The sequence below is a fragment of the Neoarius graeffei genome, chromosome 16 (assembly GCF_027579695.1).
Source record: "Neoarius graeffei isolate fNeoGra1 chromosome 16, fNeoGra1.pri, whole genome shotgun sequence".
Taxonomy (NCBI): Eukaryota; Metazoa; Chordata; class Actinopteri; order Siluriformes; family Ariidae; genus Neoarius; species Neoarius graeffei.
The window spans coordinates 5,079,717-5,095,782 of NC_083584.1; the positions used below are offsets into that span (position 1 = coordinate 5,079,717).

The following is a 16,066-nucleotide window of genomic DNA, read 5'->3' on the forward strand; positions in this document are numbered from 1 at the left end:
CAAACTCCGCACGGAAAGGCCCTCGCTGGCCACGGGGCTCGAGCCCGGACCTTCTTGCTGTGAGGCAACAGCGCTAACCACTACACCACCGTGCTGCCCATGAGATGAGATGATTAGTAAATTAAGTAAATACATTAAGTTAATCAGTATAAAAGAGATTTAGTGTTATTGCTTACTCGCTTACGTATTTATTTACTAAATAAGTAATTAATTAAGTAGAGAGGCTTGTAAACTTTTATCCGCAGTTTTGTAGACTTTTATCCTAAACTCATTTCCTGTATGTGTAAACCGGAAGTAAAGCTCCCCCGCTCTGTTTTGTGCGCATGCGTGGTAATGGTTGCCTCGGGGACGTGTGTTTGGCTGCAGTGTGTTTAAGTTTATCTTCTCTGAAGCGGATTATTAAAGGATTTATTGAGAGTTTGGGGTTTATTTACTCTTCCGGTTCAGTGTTTTTAATCGCAGGTAGGAAACAGATAAATGTTGAATTTGCGGCTGTGTGAAGGCAGGGGGAGGAAACAGTGCAGTTCATTCCCATCAGCCCTCAGGGTTACATCACTTCCTGTCCAGGGCGAGTGGGTTTAACTCTAATCCTCAGTTTAATCAATTTATTGCTGTAACACATGATTGAACTCTTTTATTATAAATGAACGTGGATCTCTTGTGCCTAATTGAATTAAATGTTTAAGTAAATAAATGGTGTGTGTGTGAGAGTGAGTGAGTGAGTGAGTGTGTGTGTGTGTGTGTGGGTGGTTTGTAGAATTTAGGGTCCAGATGTCCTCAGAGTCACAGCGACATGATTATTTCAGACTCCTCATATAATAAAACTCCTTCACAATACATCATGTGTTTATTATTGATGGGTTTAGAGTTTTGTGATAAATCACCAGCTGAAGAGTGAAACTGTTCATCAATACTTCCATTATACAGTCATCATTTTATTAAACATTTGCAAAATTATAAAACTTTTAAAGAGAAATAAGAAGAGAAATAATATTTTTGGTACAAAATTAGAATCTGATGTTGACTCAGTTAGTGTGAGTTTGAAAAGCACTGACTTTATTATTATTATTATTATTATTATGTGCTTTGTTTATATCTAACCTAAGATCATTTCCTATTTCCCTTCTTTAGACCTGCGTGCGTGTGTGTGTGAAGTATGCGTCTGACGGCTCTACTCTCGATGGCAGCGAAGGCTGCATTTCCTCGTGATTATCGTTATGGGACGAACAGGCCGTGGACCACTGCAGCACGGAGACTGAACCCTCCGGGGAAGAGGAGGAGGAAGGTGTTTGTGGAGCCGATCGCTCCTGAGGACTGGTGTGTGTTCAGAGGAGACGTGGTAAGAAACTACTGTGTATCTGTGTGTGTGTGGGTTCGTTCATCTAGAATGCTATGTGTGTTAAACTTTGTACTACAGTAGAGATGATTCAGTTAATATCTAATACACCATGAATATAAACAAGCAGGTGCAGGCATTTCTGTCAATGTCTGTCTGCGTTTCTGTTTCTTTCTATGTTTCTCTCTGTCTGTCTGTCTCTCTCTCTCTCTCTGTTAGTTTGTTAGTTGGTTCTGATATAACTTGGTGTAATAAATGTGTGAAATTTTCATCAAAAAAATTTTGAAACATTTTTATGATTTGAAGCGTCACACTGAACTGCTGCTGCGTGTCCAGTGCAGCTGTTCTGAGCTTTAGGAATGTGTGTGTGTCGGTCGCTCTGCAGGTGGAGATCCTCTCAGGTAAAGATAAAGGGAAACAGGGGAAAGTCAGTCAGGTGTTCCGCCACCGTAACTGGGTCATCGTCGAGGGCCTCAACACGGTAAAAACACACACACACACTCTGAATGTTTATGTTCAATTTGATTTTGTTTAAATGTAAAGTTTAAAATCTGGTTTGTAATGAAGTGACGTTTGTTCTTTATACTGTGTAGTAGTAGTAGTAGTAGTAATAATAATTAATAATAATAGATATGTTCAGAGGAAGAGATGATTTAATGTAATGATTGTTCGTTAGTGAATAGAGCGTGCCTTTCAGAATAAATCATTATTTCAGTAATGTTTTTATCTGTTTACAGTCATGAAGCTTGTTTTCATTTCATGGTTAAAATAATAATAGGCTGGTTCTTCAGGGTGCCAATACTTTTTGTAAGTCACTGAATAATTTAGCTGGGTGTGTGTGTGTGGGGGGGTATTTCCTTGGCCACACCCTGATCTCTTCTCCCCCTCCCAGCACTACAGGTACATCGGCAGGTCCGGGGACTACAGAGGGACGTACAGCGCGAGTGAAGCTCCTCTCCTGCTGAAGGACGTCTCGCTCGTCGACCCCACAGACAGGTCAGACCCTCTGCACCCTGTACTGATGCTTCCTCACCTCAGCATCCTCATCTGCACCATCAATCCCACTGCTGTTTATTTCACTTTTCCAACAACAGGAAGCCCACAGAGACAGAGTGGAGGTTCACAGAGGAGGGAGAGAAGGTCCGGATCTCCATCAGGACGGGACGCATCATCCCCAAACCCGTTTTTCAGAGGAGGGATGGCATCATACCACAGCAGTGGAAAGGTGAGTGAGGATGGGAAAAGCACGGAATTTCACATTTACGGAAGGAGTCTCCAGTGTCAGTGTTCTTGCGTGTGTGTGTGTGTGGGGGGGGTTACAGATGGACCGAAGGACACATCTCCTGAGGATGCTCTGGAGAAAACATACATTCTGTCACTGAAAACTCTGGAGGAGGAAGTAATGGAGAAAATGAACATCCAGGAACCCAGAAGACCCCGAAGAAGCTTCTGGTACTGAGACGCACAAGCAAGAGGACGGCGGAATGTTCTTTACACTGTCATGGCGATGTTGATCTGCAATAAACATGTCTTTATCCAACCGTGTCATTTCCTGTAACACTGCTGATAAAACAGAGGCTCCTATTTCTACGTTAAATCTTCCATCCAGAGTCCGTTTCCTGTTAAAGTGACCGTCAGAAACAATTTTCCAGAGTCATACAGAGATCTGGAAAATATTTCCTCTTTAACGAAACTCCTTACCTTCATTTTTTTTGTTTTATTTTCAGTAAGATTTTTAGTAAATTCTACATTTACAAAGAAAAAAGATCCATAAATGAAAATCAAAACAATCTACAGTTTTGGTCAGAAGTTTATATACAGTGACATGAATGTCATGGCAATATTTGGGCTTTCAGTAATTTCTTTGAACTGAATGATTGTACAGCTTTAATTAAAAAACACTAGAATTTGGTGCACAAGTTTAAATTTTCTTTTGGTTTTCTGAAATCAACACAGGGTGTCAAAATTATACATACAGGGTCAAAAATATACATACAGCACACCTAATATTTGGGTAAAATACCTCTTTGCAAGATTCACCTTGACCAAATATTTTTGTTTCCCATGAACAAGCTTCTGGCAGAATTCTGGTTGGATATTTCACGACTCTTCATGGTAGAATTGGTAGAGTTCAATTAAATTCGTTTTTTTTTCTTGGCATGGACTCGACTTATAAGCACGGCCCATGTATTTTCAATAGGGTTGAAGTCAGGACTTGTTTTAAGCTTAATGTTCGCCTGCTTTATCCTCCACATCCAGCTCTGATGCGTGTTTGGGTTCATTGTCCTGTTGTAAGTCCCAAGTTGTGTTCAAGTTTCTGATGGTTTATGCTGAAGAATTCTGAGGTCGTCCTCCTTCTTCATTATTCCATCCACTTTGTGCAATGAACTAGTTCCACTGGCAGCAAAACAGCCCAGAGCATGATGGTCCTACCACCACCACCAGCTGGTACAGCGTCCCTCTGTACATGGTGGTCATTGTGGCCAAACAACTCAATCTTTGTCTCATCTGACCATACAGCTTTCCTCCAAAAGGATTTTTCTTTGTCCGTGTGGTCAGCTTCAAACTTTAGTTAAGCTTGAAGGTGTCAATTTTGGAGCAGGGGATTAGTTCTTGGATAGCAGCCTCTTGGTCCATGGTGATCTGAACTGTAGACAGTGATCCATCAGTTTCCAGTTCATGGCAGGGCTGTGCCATGGTGGTTGTCAGGTTGTTTCTGACCATCCGAACCAATTTCCTTTCAGCTGAGGATGACATTTTAGGTTTTCTTGAAGCAAAGTGGCTTGGCAAAGTGACTAAAACTCTCAATAACTTGGATACAATTGTTTGAACTGATCTTGGAATTCGCACTTGTTTAGAAATGGCTCCAAGAGACATTCTGGAGTTGTGTACATCTGCGATCCTCTTTCTCAGATCTGCACTGAGCTCCTTGGACTTTCCCATTTTACTCTGTGCTGGTCAATCCAATGAGTGCTGCAAACAAACCCTTTTTATGGCGGAACAGAGAAGCTACCAGCTGTAGTCAATCATGATCACTAACAGGAAGTTAAGAGACCTCGGCAAGATAAGAGACATTTTGGAAGTTTCGGCACCTCTGAATTAATAATCTAAGTGAGCGTATGTAAATTTTTGACCATGTGTTGATTTCAGAACTCCCCCCCCCCCCTCAAATTTTTTACTTGTGCACCAAGTTCTAGTGTTTTTTAATGAAAGCTGTATGCTGTACAATCGTTCTGCCACAGAAAAAGAACAGTTCAAAGAAATTACTGAAAGCCCAAATATTGCCATGACATTCATGTCACTGTATGTAAACTTCTGACCACAACTGTAAATATTATGAAGTAAAAATGATTGATTATATTTAATGTACTAATATTATAGTAATAATGTATAGTATTGCAGATTACACATAAAAGAACAAACCTGTGGGATGTTCTGTTTGAAAAAAGACCTTCATAAAAGAAAACTCATCATAAATAAATGTAATTTATCATGGTTTCTGGAGAAAAAAAGAAGAGCAGCATTTTATAGTAATTATAAAGCATGTTTTTCTTAAAGCATATCCGCAGAGCCATGGCCTCACTTTTTGTTTATAAATGCCTTGAGACTTCAAGAATGGCATAGAAATGGTTTTAAGCATTAACAATAAATCTAATATAGTAATGTTTATGATTAAAGTGATTTATATTGGTAGCGGTCTGAGTGAATGACCTTGATGTCCGTAACGTCACAGCAGGAAGTCTACCGGTCTCATCGCCATTTCCGCTATACTAAAACGCAGAGCTGACTGCAACTCCGATCCTCCATTTTGAGCGAATTTATCGCCATGCCACGTAGATGTGTTGCTGACCGGTGCAGCAACACGACAGAGGTGGATTTATGTTGCATTCATGGCCCAAGAATGTTCAAACTGCAAAGATTTGGATGCGTTTTGCGAGAAGTCCACGGGCACATTGGGCGCCTACGAAGTGGTCTCTCCTCTGCTCTGCACATTTTACTGAGGACTCGTACGAGACCTCTGATCTGTTGAGCGTTGGCTATAAGCCCGTATTGAAAGAGGGTGCAGTACCAACAATTAAAAGAAAACTACAGGAAAAGGAAAGTAAGTTCAGTTACACCAGTTATCCTGGCACGTGAGCCAAGGGTTGTTGCTAAAAGACAGGACGGGACATATTATCGCTCAGGCAGTGACCTCCCCGCAGTTGTTGCTAAAACTGGTGACGTCCCATCCCGGGTTTTAGTAATTGTGTTAGCCGAGCAGTAATGGCGGAGTACTCAGTATGGAGAAAATGGAGAATGAGTGGAGCAGCCGTCTGATTTCTCTGCTGGATATGTTCGCCTCAGCAGCAATATCTCGCCCTTACATGGAAGAAGCGAATGAACGGAGAACTGAACGAACAACTGAAAGTCAGATTGTTTTGAAACAATCGGCCACAAGATCGGCCTTCAAGAAGCGAGAACACAGACGGGTAAACTCAGACTCTCGTTTGGATACAAAACAACAAAAACTCATTGTTTCCCTGCATTTAGATTAATCCATGTAACTTGTATTGTGTGTTTAAGTTAGCGGTATAAGATTATTTAATTTGCTTCAGAATGTGATTGTCTCAGTTCATCTGATTATTTAATGAGCCTTTTATGTTTTATCAGTGAAAATGCATGCATGTACACAGGGGCGTCAGAAGCATTTTTAATGTGGGGGGGGGACACACTGGCAGGGGTCCTCCCCCAGAAAATTTTTAATTAATTAGATGCCATTTCCTGCATTCTGGTGTATTTTTAACAGGTTGTTAAACACGGAATTTTACCTTCAAAAGTCACTTAATTCAATGACTATTTTCGAGACTCAACAATAAGTCCTCATTCAAGTAGTCCATATATTCATCAGCCTGTTTTTAAACCCACTGCTCTGCCGAAGATAATGAGATGAATGTGACACAATTTATCATCAACAGTGACTTGCCTGCGACCCTGTAGAATAGGATAAAGTGGCTAGAGAATGACTTTATGGGTGCATTTTACTTTTTATTTTGTGTTTCCTTTTTTATTTAGTTTTAGGTGTAACACAACATGCCACTGTGCCAAGCAATAGTGACACTCAACTGTATGTTTAAAAATAAGAATATTCATAATTTCACACAATGAACAGGCATGACATGGCATCATGCAAACTTCATAACACAAAATCACACTGTGTCCAGCAACGGTGACACATAAAAAACAACTTCACACAATGAACAGGTGCAATTTTGTTAACCACCAGCAGTGACTTTAGTGGGTGCATTTTACTTTTTTCACACAAAATCACACTGTCAAGCAATGACACATAAAAGAGACCTTCACACAATGAACAAGTGCAGTTTTGTCAACCTGCATGCAATGGTGGTACTACAGTAACATTTACAGATTAGTATAACAAATAGATTTATAGCTAGAACTCCTTACATTGGTGCCACCACAATTTCTACCACTTCATCACTTTTATCCCCCTTTCCTTCACAATCCACCTGGAATAACATCCATCTCTCTCCATCGCTTTCCTCTCTACTATTCCTTCCCCAGACACTGATTTCCCATCTTACTTTCCAGAAAACTGCCAAAGACCAGACAAAACAAGGAATCAATAAATATCAGAGCAGACTTGACCTCATTCTTGGCATTACAATAAGGTAGGCATACTGGGGTTGAATTAAATGATAGCTAACAATAAGCTAGCTGATACATCTCCTAACATTGACTAACCAGCTAACTGAACTAACATTTCCATTGTGGGGAAATTTTGTCCTGTGGGGAAATTTTGACTGACTTTCCGCTTCTTTGTAAAGAATGTCCTTATGTCCATTGTGTCTGGGGAGGAGCAAATACTGCAAACAATTCATCATCAACCAAGAATACCCCATTAGGCTAAGCTTATTTCATTGTTTAGTTGAACATTAATTTAACATGGCCTAGGGTTAATTTTGAGGGCATATCACAAAAGAATAAGGTTTTAGCAAAAGCAAGACACTGTGAGGTTGCAATGGGGATGACGTCACCTCCTCCACTTTCCAGCAGCTGCACCAAAAATGTCTCCGCTCGCGCTGAGATTCACTCGCGCGCGGTGAGTTGTTGTAGGGAACGCCCGGAAAACCCGGAGTGGATTTTCAGTGGTCTGTGTATTCTCTTATCGATCAAGTGGAATGGATTCTTTCACGAAGCAATAGAAACGGCGCTGGGTGAACTCATATTTTATGTTAAATGTGTGTGTGTGTGGGGGGTCCAAATGAAGAATTATGAAATGTGAGGGGGGCACGTCCCCTTCGCATTCAATGGTGGCGACGCCCATGCATGTACATGTAAGTTGCATAAGTTATAACACCCATCCTGTTTTAATGAGCGTCAACCCACAATCAATGAAGTCAAATCAGTCTTAGTTGAGCGAGTCGGTAACGCTATTTCTTACTTTCACCATAAGTTTTTATTTATATGACTTTGGTCTATAGCTGTAAAAGGCCTCGGCCTTAAAACCGGTTCCTGCTGTGACGTCACGCACTCAGGGCTGGCTGGCTCAATGGGGCAGCGCCAATCACAACTTTGCGGTCGATTTTAACTCTCAAAAATATTTTTTTATTCCCATTTACACAGCATACAAGAGTCAAGGATGGAGATACTATCCACTCAAATTTATTTAAAAATAAAGGTTCTGCGTATCTCCTTTAAAGGTGCTGATGGCAAAGTCATCTGAAATGTTTTAATTTTTTTTTTATTGTGTATGGCGTTTTTCTCTGTCTCACAAAAACAATATCATGCACATGAGATGTGATCATTTTGATGTCCTGAAAGTCGCTTTCCTCCATTTTGGGACCATTTTCCTCCCTCTTGAGGTAAACAGTACGGCAGTACAGAAACAGGAAACAGCCGGACATGAGGAGCTTTAACTAATTAGCATAACTGTGGAACTGCGTCACACCAAGATGGCAACTTGTGAAAAACATCGTGTCTCTGCATCGACCTCTGAGAGTTTTGAGTCGCAGGGATGTAATTTGTGGTCGATGTTTGTAAATAGATCCGTGAAACAAAAGACAGATATTTATATCTTTTCTCTGTTCCTGCTTGTGTGTTCTCATTTCTTTCTCTGTAAGATAAAAACATTAGGTGTAGAACTCCATACTCACTGCTGTGGAGTCGAGCCCATGGGTTCTAAGGCTAAGATAGCTACGTGCTAGCTAGAATGATCTGTCCAGAAAAATGACACGTCATCTCTCTAACCTTGCTCTCTCTTGCAGTTGCACTCACTAGGCAGGCTTTCCTTTTCTCTTTTCCGCTGGTGGGAGAGCCGAGTCCGCCATGTTTGTTTTGGTTAAAAGTAGGTCTAATATGCCCCACGGTGGTCATGTGATATTGTTGCTCACTTGCTTCAGCAAGCTCTGGAATTGTAAAATGCGAGATGCTTTTTATCTCAGCAAAAACATTTGCACACAGGATACACAGTGCGTGTGTGTGTGTGTGTGTGTGTGTGTGTAGCAGTGAAACAGCTTGAAACGCCAACAAAAATAGAACATTTTACCCAGAATTCAACTTTGCAGTCAGAACCTTTAACATTATTGCATTTTCTTGGCTTGCTCTATCTATCTATCTATCTATCTAAAAATTATGGGCAGAATCTGTGGTTCGCTGCATGTATTTTTCATTTGTTTATTTATTCATTCAGCCATTTATTCATTCTCAAAAGTTAGGTCACCGTGGGGCGGCCTTGGGCTGAGGTGCCCTTGAGCGAGGTACCGAACCCCTGACTGCTCCCCGGGCACTCTGGTGTGGCTGCCCACTGCTCTGAGTGTGTGCGTGTGTTCACTGCTTCAGATGGGTTACATGCAGAGGATGAATCTCACTGTGCTTGAAGTGTGCATGTGATGAATAAAGATTTCTTCTTCTTCTTTAAAAGCAAAAGCATGAAGTCGACCTGCTGGTATCAGTGTCCTCATAAACAGATTGGCCTGTAAACTCTGACAAAGTCACGAGAAGGAAAGTTAAAAGTTATAAAAAATGAACAAATGCGTTAACGTGGAGGTTTTGTGTATTGATGTTGATGTTTATTCTCAGTCATGTTGTTGTGGGCGACATGGTGGTGTAGTGGTTAGCGCTGTCGCCTCACAGCAAGAAGGTCCGGGTTCGAGCCCCGTGGCCGGTGAGGGCCTTTCTGTGTGGAGTTTGCATGTTCTCCCCGTGTCCGCGTGGGTTTCCTCCGGGTGCTCCGGTTTCCCCCACAGTCCAAAGACATGCAGGTTAGGTTAAATGGTGACTCTAAATTGAGCGTAGGTGTGAATGTGAGTGTGAATGGTTGTCTGTGTCTATGTGTCAGCCCTGTGATGACCTGGCGACTTGTCCAGGGTGAACCCCGCCTTTCACCCGTAGTCAGCTGGGATAGGCTCCAGCTCGCCTGCGACCCTGTAGAACAGGATAAAGCGGCTAGAGATAGCGCTCACTCAGCCTGCAGTTCTCCTCCGCACCGCGTGGTGGCGGCAGTGCGCAAATCGCGCGAGATTTGTAGCCGGAAGTAAAATAAAGCAAAGCTGCTCGTTAACAGAAGAAGAAGAACGGGATTTGTTTATAGACACATATTAGCTGTTAGCTAGCTTAAGCCTTTTTAAAATTTATATATAAATAAATAATAGGAATTTGTTGAAATAATAATAATAATAAAGGGTTTGGGTTATTGTCGGTGAGGCGGAATGATGAAGCGGCAGAGTGTGCGGGTTACAGAGCAGAGATCTGCAGCGATAGCCGGATAGAGAGAGAGAGAGAGAGCGCGCGGGGGTTAGCGGGTCATTAAGAGCGGTTTGATCAGTAAAGCACTGATTAGTGGGCGGGGCGGGGCGGGGTTTATATGAACCGGGCCGAACATGTCTTTAGTGGCCTACGACAGCAGCGACGACAGCGAGCGCGATGATCCGAGTCCGGAGACCCGCAGCTCGGGGAAACCCGGCGGCTTGTTCGCGTCTCTGCCGGCGCCCAGGCGCTCCGAGCCCGCGGGGGGGAACCTGAAGTCCGGCCCGGAGCTGCCCCGAGCCAAGAAGCGCTCAGAACCGGTCCGGATCAGCGCTCCGGAGATCCGAGCGGACAGCGTGAGTGTGGAGAGAGAGAGAGAGAGAGAGAGGGGGATTCACTGCCACACCACGCCATTATTAAAGCTGCAGGTTCCAGCCCGGCCCCTGATCCTCCTGATCCTCTGCTGGAACTCCAAGAACCTCAACTTCATCCACATTCCTGCGTCCTGATTGTTTTTTATTCAGTGTCTTCTTCCATCATTTAAACCTCATCCCAGTGTTGTAGCCGAGTCACTAAACCTCCAGTCAGAGTCCACAGTGTTCAGGTTCGAGTCATTAAAGAAGATTTCGACTCGAGTCCGAGAACAAAACTCCATCCGCGCCGTTTGACGGTGGCTGTTGCTGCCTTTATGCGAAAGCGTCTCTGCTGTTGAAGAAGAAGAAACCTTTATTCATCACCTGCACACTCCAAGCACAGTGAAATTCATCCTCTGCATTTAACCCATCTGAAGCAGTGAACACACGCACACAGTGGGCAGCCACACCAGAGCGCCCGGGGAGCAGTCAGGGGTTCGGTACCTCACTCAAGGGCACCTCAGACCAAGGCCGCCCCATGTTAACCTAACTGCATGTCTTTGGACTGTGGGGGAAACCGGAGCACCTGGAGGAAACCCACACGGACACAGGGAGAACATGCAAACTCCGCACAGAAAGGCCCTCGCCGGCCGCTGGGCTCGAACCCGGACCTTCTTGCCATGAGGCGACGGCGCTAACCACTACACCACCGTGCCGCCCACGGTGTTGGACTAACAGTACTGCTCAACTGCCCCGTTTTAGTAAACCAATAAAAAGCTTGTTTATGGCTCAGCAAGCCCCACCCACTATCAACAGGGCAAATCCTTGACTTGCAAGTGACCTCAAAGTAAAATAGAAACCTGGATGTCGGCCATGTTGGTGGAGATACAAATGCAGGGTCAGGCGATATTCCATACAGAACGTAGTCACGCGTGCGCAACTCTGTTTTTGTACTGCTTTAAGCGTTCTTTTAGTTTGCCGTATCTTTGTGCTGTACTGTGTATGCTCATGGTCACAACAGGACTCGTGACCGTAGCACGTTCTGATTTTTTAGAATTCCGTCCGTGATTTGGAAAGAGGGCGAGGAAACTCTGAGGCTTAGGACGGAGAGGAGACGAGGGGATCAGGACACTTTGTCCAATGACCATTTCGTCCAAAGCTTTTTTCATACACATTATCAGTTATTTTATATTTCAGGTATTCCGGTGTTTGTAAATGAAAACCCTGTGAGAGCGCTGCTCCGCGCCTAGAGATTTAACCTGATCCAGTCGGCTTTAAAAATTAATAACTCTGCCAGCGGAGCTCACAGTGAAGGCACGTTTTACAGGCACCTCCCCCTTTTAAAGCGCACAGTCTCAGGTCAGTAGGACCACGCCTTGGCCTGGGATTTGCGAACAAAGCCCCCGTGAGAGTGCTGCTTGATGCCTAAAGACTTGATATGATCCAGCTGGAAACATAGACATGTAAGCGAGCAGCCTGCAATGGCAAGGGAGTTAAACTCGTCCCAGGGTCAGGAAGTGGCACGGGCCAACGTGGTCACCTCCCTTAGTACGCTCTTTAGTGTTGAAGCTGCTTCGGCCAAATTCCATTGAGAATTCCTGCTTTTTTTTTTTTTTTAAACAAATACCTGAAATATAAAATAGCTGATCGTGTGTATACAAAAGGCTTTGGATGAAATGACCTGTATTCGTCCTCTGGTCAGTAGAAGTGTCTTATCTTCAGAAAAGTTTTTTTTTTTTTTTTTTTTTAGTAATATGGGTCAAAACCACACACATCTATCTTCTCTTTGTGTCGAATTTTCACTCAGTCATTCAAATCGTGGTAATACTGAGAAAATTCAGCATTGTTTACAGACACACACTTTCAGCAGCTGCCGTCCGAGTTGCTTTGTATCTCCACCATCATGGTGGACGCTCATAACGTAGCATGTTTTGATCACGTGGTTGCAAGTAATCTATAACACGAGAGAGGGTTAACGCTAGTGAGTTCGTCGCTCAGCAAGCCCCGCTCGCTATCAACAGCGCAATGAACACAGCATGTCACTTCCTTCTCTGGGTGGAGTCTTACCAAATGACGATTGAAGTTCGAGGTCGTCCCCGTCGTCTCCTCGATAGTTCTTCTACATATGGAACACACAGCAGTGCATTTTTTCCCACTGCACGAGAAGTCTGTATAAGCAAAGCGGACAATCCTAGGGGCGTCTCTCCAGGCGTTTTAGCGCTGTTAATGTTATCCTGAACATGACGTATGAGCAGGTGAATGTGCGTTCTCTTGCACAAAATTAGTATAAAAATTAATGTAGAGGTAAATATCTTATGGCAAATTATTATGGCATGTTACAAAAAATAAAGAAAAAATCCGAGTCCTCGTCTCCAATTTGCGAGTCCGGATGCAGTCAATGCACGAGTCCGAGTCATCAGTGCTCCCAAGTCACGAGTCGGACTTGAGTACTACAAGCCTGCCTCATCCTACTAAAGCCCTTCATTAGGAACGACCACATCAGCTCCACTCGCAGTCACGGTGTCCAGTGTTTCAGCTCCATCACTGACTTGAACTAAGTTTGATCATAACTTTGCCTTCTCAGACACCAATAATGGTGATTTCAGTTTTGAGAGGTAAGGATTGGAAATGATTTAGCCTGCAGACGCGTACTGATATACTGGCGGTGTACTAAAGACGAGGAATTCAAAATCACTCCAAATTATCTGCAGTTCTTCACGTCAAACGATACTAAAGATGAGAATTCAACTTCATGACGAATTATTACCAGCAAGCCCGAATATCATTCTTAGAATGATCACATCCCATGGGGAAGCCATGGTCTAATGGTTAGAGCAGCAGCTTTAGGATCAGAAGGTTACCAGTTTGATTCCCTGGACCAGCAGGAATGGCTGAAGTGCCCTTGAGCAAGGCCCCGAACCCCGGGCTGCTCCCCAGGCTGCTCTGGGTGTGATGTACATCATTCTGGATAAGAGCTTCTGCTAAATGACAATATAATGCAGCTTTACGATGTCCTGTGGAATGGCTCTGTTGCGTGGCGGAGATTTAAACACGCAAACCCTTGATTTGATCCAGCAAGCTGGTCAGAGTCTCTTCAGATACTTTTAGTTTACAGAAGTCAAATAAAAAATCTAGTCAAAAACTTTTTTTTTTCCAAGGGAAGTTTGAACTCAAAGCTCTGTTCTCTTTAAATCTCGAATGATCCATCATGGACACGTGCTTTATCACCTTTACTCACGTTTAAAATACATGAAGATGGATTTGCTAATGCACACAATCCCATGTTTATAATCTGATGATGTTCCTGAGCTCACACTCACCTGGTCGCTGCACCTGAGTTGATTCTCCGCACGTGCGAAAGTGCTGCCTTTCAGGATCGTCAGAGTCCTCGTCCATCCAGAGTGTCTGAGTTGTGAATCATAAAACGCATCCAAATTTCCATTGTTATCCCAGAGCTTTAGAACAACTGAGATTCAGAAACTGAAATATACGAACACTGGAGCAGTTCCCTTTCAAGATTAATAATGAAGGTTTTTTTTTTTCTCCCTCACAGATTCAGTTTGTTTCTTTCTAGTGCTTCTCACATTCATCAGTTCGTTTGTTCACTTATTTATTTAGACCTGAACTTGTGTATTTTCCAGTAAATAAATCCATCTGGTGTCTGAGTGAACGCCGTCAGAGGGAATGTGAAGTGTTCGGGTTCTGAAAGTCATAACGACTGATATTCAGAATGCTCAGCTTATTCAATTCTCTCTCTCATTTTTCCTGAGCATCGGGACGGGGATAAAAACCGGACTTCAGCATGCTCAACTCTCCAAACAGCTCTGTAGACAAACTCCTCATTGTTTATTTAAAGGAGTGTGTGCTGTTTGGTTAAATCAGCGTTTACAGTTTTCAGTTTTAATAAACGTGTGTGTGTGTAAAACTCCACTCATGACCAAACGGGATTCTCTAACATGTTTTTCCATTTTTACAGTCAGATGAAGATGATGAACCTGTGAGAAAGAAAGTGGGATCACAGGTGAGGTGGTGCTCCCCACACACACACTCCCATGAAGACAGTATCGTGTGTTAAATATTGTGATTTTTGTCAGCCTGATCCCATCAGCACATCCCTACACTCTGGGTTTTTGTTTTTCAGGGTGGTGGTCTGTCGTCTCTCCTCCCCCAACCCAAACACCTGAGTGTGAAGGAAACGCAGCGCCCCCTGTTGCCCCACACCCTCACTAAACGCCCCGCCCCTGCTGCTCACGCCAAAGGGACCAAGCCGGCATCTCAGGGCGTGTCTGGGACGAGTCCGTCTCCCTCGGCCATTAAAGCAGCGGCCAAGTCGGCGTCGCTGCAGTTCGCTCGGCAGATCGCGGCAGACGAAGAGGGCAGTGACGACGAGCTCGCCCCCGAGAACTACTTCTCCCTGTCAGAAAGCTCGTCAGAACCGGCAGTCGGAGCGTCATATCCTGACCTTCAGCCGTACGCTCCTGCTCTACAGCCTCCTCCCAGCGCCGAGGACGCGCCGCTTGACTTCGGCTGCAGCGCAGAGTCCCAGCCGAGGCCAGCGTGGGGCGCTCACGAGTACCACACCGCCGAGTATCAACCGCAAGACCACAAACCCAGCGCTCAGGTACACACTCGTTCAGAACCGCAGGAAGGCCGGGAGAGTGAGCAGTGAACTCCCATGAGTGTATCAGAGTATAGCGAGTGTTCAGGATTCTCCACGGCTCCGTGTTCATGTCACTCTCAGTCTCACTGCAGCTTGTCCTTATGGGTCAAGCCATGTGCAATCACCAGAGGCCTCGCCACTGACCATCTCAGATTTGCTTCATACTTTCTGGAAATATTGTCAGTGTGCCCAATAAATAGTGTACGAAATTTTAGGCTTGTACCTTCATTAGTTTCTGAGATATAGGGGCTTTAAAAAAGGGGGCATGGCCCCAATTTCACTGTTGAAAGGCGTGTTACAGAAAATGGACCTAACTTCCACAAGTCATTACTTTTAAACTATTCATGCAAGACACATGAAATTTTCAAGGATTGTTCTTCAATGCCAGACGCCTTTAAATACTAAAACAGAAAGTTCACAGTTCAATATTTGCCAAGTTATGGCTTGCTGGAAATCATAAAAAAATGTGCTTTGGAGCAGCTTTGACGCCTCATATCTCCACATTAAAGCACACCAGATCTTTCAAATTTTCTTATTTATTACTCATGTTATAGTACTTTTTAGGCAACTAGGTATGTGTTCAAAAGAAATCAAACTTTCTGATTTATTAGGCTTTAAAAAAAAATTTTGCACCTATAATTCAAATGCATATTACAAATGTATGACAAGGTCTACCATAAAAACAATTACACCACTGGAAAGAGCTTGTTCTGATTAGCAAATGCACAGAATATGAAGTTGGTACCCTAAACCAAACTATAAATATTAAGGTATCAAGTATGGCATGTTTTACGATAGACGGAAATGCTGTTTTAAGGCATATAATCTACTAGCAGACAAACTAGCAAAACATTTCATTGCCAAACACCAGAGTGGATATTTGAAGAATTTTAAGGAAAATCTGTCAGCGGATGAATGTATTATGCTTTTGGATTTTGCTGAAAACTATTCATTCTGTGTACAGGATTCTGC

General features: G+C 43.4%; 2 protein-coding genes across 4 annotated transcripts in view; both read left to right on the forward strand.

Annotated features, from left to right (window-relative positions):
* The first annotated feature begins 308 nt into the window (after nt 1–308).
* mrpl24 (mitochondrial ribosomal protein L24) lies at nt 309–2,876 on the forward strand. Of its 3 annotated transcripts, none has more exons than XM_060941947.1 (6): nt 309–462; nt 1,132–1,339; nt 1,722–1,817; nt 2,229–2,332; nt 2,431–2,561; nt 2,659–2,876. In XM_060941947.1, exons 2-6 carry the CDS (start codon nt 1,157–1,159, stop codon nt 2,793–2,795), a joined length of 651 nt encoding a protein of 216 aa, XP_060797930.1. In that variant the 5' UTR covers nt 309–462; nt 1,132–1,156; the 3' UTR covers nt 2,796–2,876. The 3 variants fall into 3 exon arrangements, with proteins under 3 accessions (XP_060797930.1, XP_060797931.1, XP_060797932.1); XM_060941948.1 differs by lacking the exon at nt 309–462 and adding an exon at nt 469–568; XM_060941949.1 differs by lacking the exon at nt 309–462 and adding an exon at nt 472–572.
* A 7,004-nt stretch (nt 2,877–9,880) lies between these two features.
* The window catches only part of prcc (proline rich mitotic checkpoint control factor), a 14,719-nt gene continuing 8,533 nt past the window's right edge, over nt 9,881–16,066 (forward strand). Inside the window, exons 1-3 of the mRNA XM_060942385.1 lie at nt 9,881–10,437; nt 14,411–14,455; nt 14,576–15,055. Of these exons, the coding sequence (XP_060798368.1) occupies nt 10,216–10,437; nt 14,411–14,455; nt 14,576–15,055 (747 nt within the window). The 5' untranslated portion in view covers nt 9,881–10,215. The remainder of the gene's footprint in view (nt 10,438–14,410; nt 14,456–14,575; nt 15,056–16,066) is intronic.